This window comes from Dipodomys ordii, unplaced genomic scaffold (genome assembly GCF_000151885.1).
Source record: "Dipodomys ordii isolate 6190 unplaced genomic scaffold, Dord_2.0 Scaffold44, whole genome shotgun sequence".
NCBI lineage: Eukaryota > Metazoa > Chordata > Mammalia > Rodentia > Heteromyidae > Dipodomys > Dipodomys ordii.
In genome coordinates this window covers 5,955,138-5,964,737 of record NW_012267260.1, presented here as the reverse complement: position 1 = coordinate 5,964,737, position 9,600 = coordinate 5,955,138, and the positions used below count along the sequence as shown (strand labels likewise).

At 41.6% G+C, this 9,600-nt stretch overlaps 1 protein-coding gene across 1 annotated transcript; it reads left to right on the top strand.

Moving 5' to 3' along the window:
* The first annotated feature begins 1,916 nt into the window (after positions 1–1,916).
* On the top strand, positions 1,917–6,375 carry Enpp4 (ectonucleotide pyrophosphatase/phosphodiesterase 4 (putative)). Its single transcript, XM_013019111.1, has 3 exons — positions 1,917–2,787; positions 3,334–3,504; positions 5,215–6,375. The coding sequence occupies exons 1-3, from the start codon at positions 1,962–1,964 to the stop codon at positions 5,577–5,579; spliced, it is 1,362 nt and encodes a 453-aa protein (XP_012874565.1). The 5' UTR covers positions 1,917–1,961; the 3' UTR covers positions 5,580–6,375.
* The last annotated feature ends 3,225 nt before the right edge of the window (positions 6,376–9,600 follow it).

Sequence of the window (9,600 nt, the reverse complement as noted above, 5' to 3'; positions counted from 1 at the left end):
ATGACCTTGAGCATACTCTTGACTCAAGATTTGAAGAAGGGTTCAATTTGTATTTTGTGGAAGATAGATAAACAGGTTTTTAAAAAGTTATTTAAATTGTGCTGTTTTGTATATGGGAAACAATGTACATGTTCACATTTAAGTACTCAAAATGTCTCATGAGATACACGAGTCACATGATCTCTGAGGTAAAATGAAAAGGCAAAAGTGTTTCCTCTTCTACCTTTTCAGGTAGGGCACTTAAAGTGATAATTTCACTTCCCTCTGCTTTGCAGAATCAATTGAAATGCAAGCCATGTGCTAGCTAGTTCATTCATTTAAAGTGTATGGCTTAATGGAGTGAGTAGATGTCACCATAATCCATCACTCCCTCAAACCTTTGCACCCCTTAATCCCCCCAATGCTCAGCCCTGAGCGGCTGCTGATACATCATCTCCATAGACTTTTCTTATTGTAAGCATCTCATCTAAATTCAGTCACAATAGGCTGTCTGCTTGACTGCCTCTCAGCAGTGTTTCAAGGGTTATCCCAGTCATAGCATATACTAGTGCTTTCTTTATTCCTTGTTGCCAGATATCTCATTATGTGTATATAATGTATTTCAGTCCATTTATTAGTGGATACTTGAGTTTCTGCTTAAAGTAAAATCACTCAAAAAATAAAACCATAAAAGACAAAATCTGGAGGGACAAATACTTGAGGTAAAGGGAAAACAGCAATACAATAGATTTAAACACAGCAGCAATCACATTGAAGACGAATAATTGAACACTGAAATGTAAGAAATGACATTAGATTTTCAAAACCAAGAGCAAACTATAGTTTGCCTACTAGAAACACACTTTAAAATAGTGTTAAGCTAAAACAAAAGAGTGAATATTGCTAATCAAAAGAAAGACTAGCTAAACTAACCTCACACAAAACACATTTAAATTCAAGTATAACTTCACTAAGGAAAGCTGTTTTTACCTCTTGATTCTTACACTGGTGTTACCCGGAACTTCTGTGTGGAAGGTTTTGTACAGGTGTTTGTGCAGACACCAGATTATAGGATCACCAGTAATGTAGGGAAACACTATTTAGCCTGATGAAGAACTGCCTGAGTTTTTTTCAAATAGGCTGCGCTGTTTTACATTCCCACCAGAGTTCATAGAAGTTCTAGTAGCTCTCCAGCAGCTGTTGCCTGTCATTTTCATATAGTCATCACAGTCTGTGCAGTGTAGTCTTTCATTGTTATTATATTATGATGTCGAGTATCTTTTTGCATATTTATTTGCCATCTGTATCTTCCTTAGAGAAATATCATGTTCAATCCAGTGCTCTAGTTAGATTATTTGAGTTTCTATTATTGACTTATGTTATCTTAGATTATCTTTAGAAACAAGACCTAAAAGATGCATGATCTGCAGAGGTTTTTTCCCTCCAGTTCTGTGGATTGTCTTGTCACTTGAAGCATAAAGCTTTTTTAATTTTGAAGGAGTTGTTTCTCTCTCTCTCTCTCTTTTCTTACCTATGGCTTTAGCATGCTATCATTCAGGAACTTTTCCGCTTAGTTCTTATGCTGGGTCTGTGACTAACATTGAATTAATCTTTTGAGTATGGTGGGTGACAGGGCTGGGGATTCGTTCTTCAGTCTGTGAACCTTCATTTATTATGTACCATTTGTTGAATTGCATTGGTGCCCTTAACTCTTAGAGGTAACTGTTGAAAAAACCACCGTACTCGGACCTGCTTTTCTTTCATGTAAGTCCTAAAATTGCCGGAATGTAAAGCAGGCTTGCTTGCACCAATTTAGTGGAAGTTCAAATTTGGCCTAAGAGAGGGTTGGGTTTTACAGAAACGTGAATGAAAAGGGAGGTGCCACCGCATTCTTGTTGGCTGAATGAAATACAGCTTCACTCCACAGATGAGCTGTGTGCTTGCATTTTAGGCCCCTTGCCTGCTGGCGTCACGTGGTCATTATGAAGGTGCTGGTGATGCTCCTCCTCTCTGCAGTAGCACCTGGGTGCAGAGCGAACTTCTCCTACAGCCAGCCACCCAAGCTGCTCCTGGTCTCCTTCGATGGCTTCCGGGCCGACTACCTGCAGGACTACGAATTCCCTCACCTCCAGAGTTTTATCAAGGATGGCGTCCTGGTAGAACATGTGAAAAACGTCTTTATCACAAAAACATTCCCAAACCACTACAGCATTGTAACGGGCTTGTACGAGGAAAGCCACGGCATTGTGGCCAACTCCATGTACGACCGGGTCACGAAGAAACATTTTTCTGATGCTGATGATAAGGATCCTTTCTGGTGGAACGAGGCAGTCCCTATTTGGGTGACCAATGAGCTGCAGGAAAACAGATCGAGCGCTGCAGCCATGTGGCCAGGGACTGACATTCTCATTCATAACACCACGCCTTCCTACTTTATGAACTATAACCCCTCGGTGTCATTTGAGGAGAGACTAAATAATATCACCACCTGGCTCAGCTATTCCAACCCACCAGTCACCTTTGCAACTCTCTATTGGGAAGAACCAGATGCAAGTGGCCACAAGTATGGCCCTGAAGACAGAGACAACATGCGCAGGGTTCTGAATGAAATAGATGGCCTTATTGGCAGTCTAGTTCAAAAGCTGAAGCTGGTAGGACTCTGGGAAAATATTAATGTGATCATTACAAGCGATCACGGGATGAGCCAGTGTTCGGAGAAGAGACTGATAAACCTGGATCACTGCCTCGACCCCTCAAGCTACAGTCTCATAGATTTGAGCCCAGTGGCTGCAATTCTTCCAAAAATAAGTAGGTAGACATTGCCAAGGCATTCTGTCATTCAGATGAGGCAACCAATTGAAGAGGGAGGAGTGTACAGAAGAATGGAGCTCTCGCTTTTGCAGTTCAGGGCCTTGCTCTTACTCAGAGTACAGGTGACACGTTCACGTAGGTAGTATGAGTTGAAGTGATTGTTTCTGTGTGCTTTCACATGTTTCTTAAAACATGAGTGAAAAAAGAAAAGGGAAATTTTAATGCTTAGAAATAACTTGGAGCCTCCTAAGATAGATGTTTCTTCTACTGATCATGGAATTGGTTCACAGCAAGAAATACATAATAAATGTTTACATAGGACATGTCCTCTTTCAGGATTGTCCACAGAATGCAAGGGAGGTTGTGTGTGTGTGAATGTGTGTGTGTGTGTGTGATTCACTCTCATATACTGTTTAAGATGTAGCGGGGACTTCATAGGTAATACTATCTGAAAATTTATTGCCAATGACTCTAGTTAGGCATATTTTTTTCCTAATCAGTAAATGATGGTGTGTGTTTTTCTTTGCTATTTCCCTTTTATAGATAAAACAGAAGTATATGACAGACTGAAAAACTGTAGTCCTCACATGAATGTTTATCTCAAAGAAGACATTCCCAACAGATTTTATTACCAACATAATGATCGAATCCAGCCTATCATCGTGGTTGCTGATGAGGGCTGGAGAATTGTGCTAAACAAATCATCATCAAAGTGTAAGTATTGGGGATAGATCACACATCACGCGTTGTGCTTGGTCTGGTATGAGCGTGGGTACGCTTGTTTTCATAGCCTGTTTCCAACTAGATAATTCTCAACGTTTTCATTTAATAATAATTTACAGCCCCACTCCTTACATTAGGGAGTTAACTTTAAGGGTGAAGCTATAGTTTTACTTTCTTACCCAAACTGCAGTTAATTTGAGTAACCATGAAAAGTTGAGTAACCTTGAGTCTTTTTGCAATATTGAAAACATTTCCTTGACTGCTGTATTTCAGAAAGTGTTCTAAAGAATCTATCAAATTAAAAAAAAGTATACCAAAATCTCTCCTAAAATAGATGGTGTAGGGAATTGCATTGGTAGAATCTTATTTATACATATTTTCCATTAATTTTAACTTAAAAAAATCAGACTTTGTAGTCCACAGCAGGAGTCAGAAAACATTTTCTGACTAGAAAGGGCCAGAGAGTATTTTAGGCTTTGTGGGCCAGCTGGCCGATTTGAGTTCAACTGGGCTTTTCTATAAAGTATGAAAGCAGCAATAGTGAAGACTCAAGTGAAACAGGTGCAGGGCCTGCCTATCTTTTTGTTACATAAACAATGCAAATTGTCATTTTGGAGCCAGTAGTAGGATTTGAACTTAGGGCTTGAGCACTATCCTTTAGTGGCAGGCTGGTACTCTACCCCTTGAGCCACAGCTCCACTTCCAGTATGCAAATTTTAATATGACTGGAATCATATCTGTATTCTTGCTATGTTGAATCCAATTGTTATTTTAATTATAAAGTATTTCAAGCATTATTAAAGAGGCTTATCTTAAACATAAATACTTACTGTGAAAGTGGGAATTTATTAAATGCAATGATTAAATGTAATGATAAGAAAACAGGCTGGGAAGGTGGCTCAGTGGTAGAGCGCTTGCCTTGCATGCATGAGGCCCTGGGTTCGATTCTTCAGCACCACATAAGCAGAAAAAGCCAGAAGTGGTACTGTGGCTCAAGTGGTAGAGTGCTTGCGTTGAGATGAATTGCTGAGGGACAATGCTCAGGCCCAGAGTTTGAGCCCCACGTCTGACAAACAAAAAAATATGAAAACAAAGCTAAAAACTTTGAGAAATGGAATACTGTCCTGGCATTCTGAGTTGGACTCATCTGGTTAGACTTCATGTTCAGTCCAAGAACACCTTCTGTAGGCATCGCCCCCTGCTGTGGACATGCGCCCTTGGGGCAGTCCCCCACCCTTGTCATCTCAGGTGCTGAGGGAGGGCGTCTGCAGCACGTCCTCCCCAGGGCCTCCCTGGCCTCCCTCCTGCCCTCCCTGCCTCCTGGAAGGGCCCTTCCACCCCACCACTCTTGTTTTCCTTCTTTTAAAGTCACGGGTGCTGTTTGTAGTGAGTGTTTGTACCCAGTGCTGGAGATGGACAGTGAAGTGAGAAGGGACAGCCTGGGAAGATAAGTACATCAGGGTGAGGGAGAGAGGAGAGGACAGGACAGGGTCAGACCCCTGGGACAGGAACGAGCTCAAGGAAAGAAGGAGAGACGTTATTTCTGCTTTGTATTTATTCTTAATAGTGAGAATTCACCCAGCAAGAAGCCAGCGTATGTATTACTAGAAGTAAATCGTTTTGTAATGTTAAAAAAATGGGTGGGAGGCTGATAATGATGCTAGGTGTTCATGGGCCTCGTTTTGCTGTTTGGTTTTTCAGTAGGAGACCACGGTTACGACAATTCCCTGCCCAGCATGCACCCATTCCTGGCTGCCCACGGGCCTGCCTTCCACCGAGGCTACAAGCACGGCACCATCGACATGGTGGACATCTACCCCATGATGTGCCACATCCTGGGGCTGCCGCCGCGGCCCCACAACGGGACCTTTGGCCGGACCAAGTGTCTGCTGGCCGACCAGTGGTGCATCAACCTCCCGGAGGCCATTGGGATCGTGGTGGGTGCCCTCCTGGTGCTGACCACGCTGACCTGCCTCATCGTGGTCATGCAGAACAGGCTGTCAGCGCCACACTCCTTCTCCCGGCTCCAGCTGCAGGAAGACGACGATGACCCGCTGATTGGGTAAGGGGTGGGCCTCCCTGTCTTTGACCAACCTCAAAACCACCAGTGCGTTCAAGGAGAGACAGCCCGCGCCTCGCACACTCGCATGACTTGGTTTTTCCTTGTGCTCGTACAAATAACCCTGCCCCTGGTAAAACCGCAAGTGGGTCAGTTCACTCTTCACATAGAAAGAACTTTCGGTGAAAACAAGTGTTTTAAAAACTCCATCTGCTTCCCCTCCACCTTTTTTTAAAGCAAGGAAGATGATACATCTCTAGATGAAAATAGGCACAAATTTAATAGGCATGGTTTTTCTAATAAATTTATACATTTGTAAATGAAACAATAGAAATCTTTATGTAATTCCTGGATTTTGTGTATCAGAGTTTCCTGTATTTTTATATTTACCTTTAATTAGTTTGTATCCAAAGTGAACTCTTGAGGTAGAAAGTTCTGTTGGGGCTGATAAAATTGATTAGCCGGTTAGGAAAAAACAAATCTAACATAAAAAAAAAAAACATTTTAGGTAAAGATACTAAAGGTCAAACCCATCTAAGACCATTCTGTACGAAATATGAATTATCACCCTTGTGTCTTTGTTAAGAACCTTAAGTGACCAAAATCAAAAAAGTTCAGTCTTTCAGGACATAAATGTGTGGCGGCATGCACCTGTAACCCTGGCACTGAAGCCCCCCTGGCAAGGCAGAGGGTTATAAAACCTGAACAACGTGGTGAGACCCTGTCACTTCTTTTGATGATTACTAATGAGGAATTTTTTTTTTTTTTTGGCCACCGCGGGGCTTGAACTCTGGCCCTGGGCGCTGTCCCCCAGCTCTTCAGCTCAAGGCGAGGGCTCTACCACTTGAGCTGCAGCACCACTTCCAGTTTTCTGAGTGGTTAATTGGAGATAAGAGTCTCACAGACTTTCCTGCCCGGGCTGGCTTTGACCCATGATCCTCAGATCTCAGCTCCTGAGTAGCTAGGATGACAGGCCTGAGCCACCAGCACCTGGCCAGAAATTCATTTCTTTCTACTTGTGTTTTAATATTTCAGTGCATGTTACTGTGTGCGTGCCTGCATGTCTGTGCACATGAGTGTGTGTGCATACACACATATGTGTGCAGATTCTTATGTTCATTATAGACCTTCCTCTCAGGAAATGTTATTTTTTGCACTTCATTTTATTTACGTTAACTCACAAGTGTTCAAATGATAATTTTTCTACCACTTTTAACTTTCTCATGTTTGTTACAGTCTGAAGTATTCAAGTGCTATAGAAACATCTTTTTTGTTCAAGGCTAGAACTCTACCACTTCAGCCACAGTTCCACTTCTGGCTTTTAGGTGGTTAACTGGAAATAAGAGTCTCATGGACTTTCCTGCCTGGGCTGGCTTTGAATTGGTTGGGGACAGAGACTTGAAATGGGTACCTGATGCTTTTGCTCATTGGCTAGCTCTCTACCAACTAAGCCACCTCCAATCCCTAGAACAACTTCTGACCTGAGCACCATTTAATTTTGACTTGGTCTGAATGATGCAAAGGGATGTTTCTCTTTCACCTTGGGACTTCATACCTTCTTTTAGACAGCAGAGAGAGGTGAAGAAATTTAAAATAGAATTGGCATTTTCTGATATTTGCACCATGCACACATCAGGTGACAGAAAAGCCTTTGTGTTACCACTGCTTTATGCTTCCAACATTTGGATCACTGAAATACTTTCTCTGCTTTCATCTTTTGACATGCTTGTTCCCAGCCAAGTGTATTGTGGACTGTCATGCTAACCCTGCTAGGCAGTAGCTCCCAGTCATCAAGATTAACAGGAAGACACTGTTGTGGTAGCCTAGCTTATGTGCCTGAGGCCAAGAACTGAAGCACACAGTTGATATTAATAGTGTGGCTTTTACATGTTTGACAGTCAAAGTTCCTAATTGCTTTTCATATAAAAAAACTAATCTACAGTAGGTGTACAGCCCACTTACAGGTTGACTATCTGGGATGATAATAATACCACCATTGCCAGTTATCAAACATACACTATGTCCTATCAGGTCATTGCCAGTCTCCCAAGCCTGTTGTTTGGTGCTCGTTATAGTTAGGGTTTTAAGGCATTTCTAGCTCCTGCTAATTAGCCCCTGCTATTGGTCTGAAACTGAAGAACAGAACAGAACTCATTATGCTTTCTGATAGCTTTATGCTGATCCTAGCTTGAATTCAGGGCCTGGGCACTGTGCCTGAGCTTTTTTTTTTTTTTTTTTTTTTTGCTCAAGCTAGCAAGCTAGCACTCTACCAATTGAGCCATGGTTCTACTTCTGGCTTTTAGGTGGTTAATTGGAGGTAAGAGTCTCATGGACTTTCCTGCCTGGGCTGGCTTTGAACTGTGATCTCTGGAACTCAGCCTCCTAAGTAATTAGGATTACAGGTATGAGCCAATATCACCCTGCTGCATTTTGATAATTAAACAAAAATTTTCCCCTCACCTTCATGCATATATACCACATGTTCTGCATTTATCTGTGGCATGGTGCTCTGGCCAATTCTGTACCTAGGCTACTGTGATCAGTTTTGCAGTAGACATGAATGTGTAAGTACATGCCCTGGAGTGGCATGTCTATCTGCTGAGCCTGCTCATAATCTTACCCCTAAATGCAAGGCCCTGTACTAGTTAATGTTACAATTATATAAGTCACTGTTCCCAAACCTGCCCCATTACAGTTAGCTGACTGACATTATCTTGCACGGATACTTCAGATGGCCTAAAACTTACTACTGCAAGAGATGTTTTAAGTGTGTGACTTAGAAGTTATAGAACATGGGTTTTACAAATGTAAAAAAAAATCACATAAAAATAGCTAAAGGTCAATGAAAGTTCCTTTCTACTTTAATTTCTATTTTAAGAATATCAGGAAGGACTGCTACTTTTTTTTTTTTTTTTGGTCCGGTCGTGGGGCTTGAACTCTGGGCCTGGGCGCTGTCCCTCAGCTCTTCAGCTCAAGGCTAGCGCTCTACCACCTGAGCCACAGCACCACTTCTGGTTTTTTCTTTTTGCTTATGTGGTGCTGAGGAATCGAACCCAGGGCTTCATGCATGCAAGGCAAGCGCTCTACCACTGAGCCACCTTCCCAGCCCTTTCTTATGGTTCTTTTACATTCACCCTCCATTTCTTAAGATTTCAAAATGTTATACAAATGAAATTTTACAGTATGTAACTTTTTGACCTTGTTTATTTTCCATTCAGCATTATTTCCTGAGGTTCATACAAATTAATATGCATATGAAGCGGTTCTCCTTTTGTTGCTGACTACTTTTTCAAGGTGTATTTATAACCCATGGCTGTTACTTCCAGTATCTAGTTATTACACACAGAGCCACGATGAACATGGTTTTGTGAACCTAAGTTACGTTATCAGAAAACAACAAACCAGCCAACCACGGTTTTTATCTCATTTGATTTTTAATGTCATTAATAGTGATTTCGTTTTCAAAGCAGCAAATAATTACAGACAACACACTGCAGAGATGGTGCCTGCTCTCTGCTTTTCAGGCCACTGCTGTAACTACATAGGAGAGAAGCCTAGGTTCATAATGTTTCATTTAAAAATCAGTCATGTGACTAACCAGCAAACAGCAATAATTAGATTTATGACAGAAACAGTATGCTTAGAATGGATCTGTCAGAATTTGAACCTCCTTGAGGGGGAAAAAAATGGAAGCCTATGTCCTTTGTCCTTTGGAAAGAAACAGTGAGAAATGCCCACAGATGCAGCCTGCTGCTGGCAACGTATCTCTCCAAAACATCAACATACCAAGAGTGTCACACTGTATCTGGGACCACTTTTCAACTTCCTTGTTCTTCCCCAGTTTGTGAAGATAGATGTCTACATTATTCAGAAATTAAATTTTTTTTCTTTCAATTGTATGTATGAAATACAAGTTTTCTGTGACAGAGGTGAAGGAGGTGGTCATTTTCAACCAAGTTATAAGATAACTTGTCTGGTAAAGTGCTTTTCAAAGAGAAGTACCCACTAGAAGAATAAAGTGCAATGTG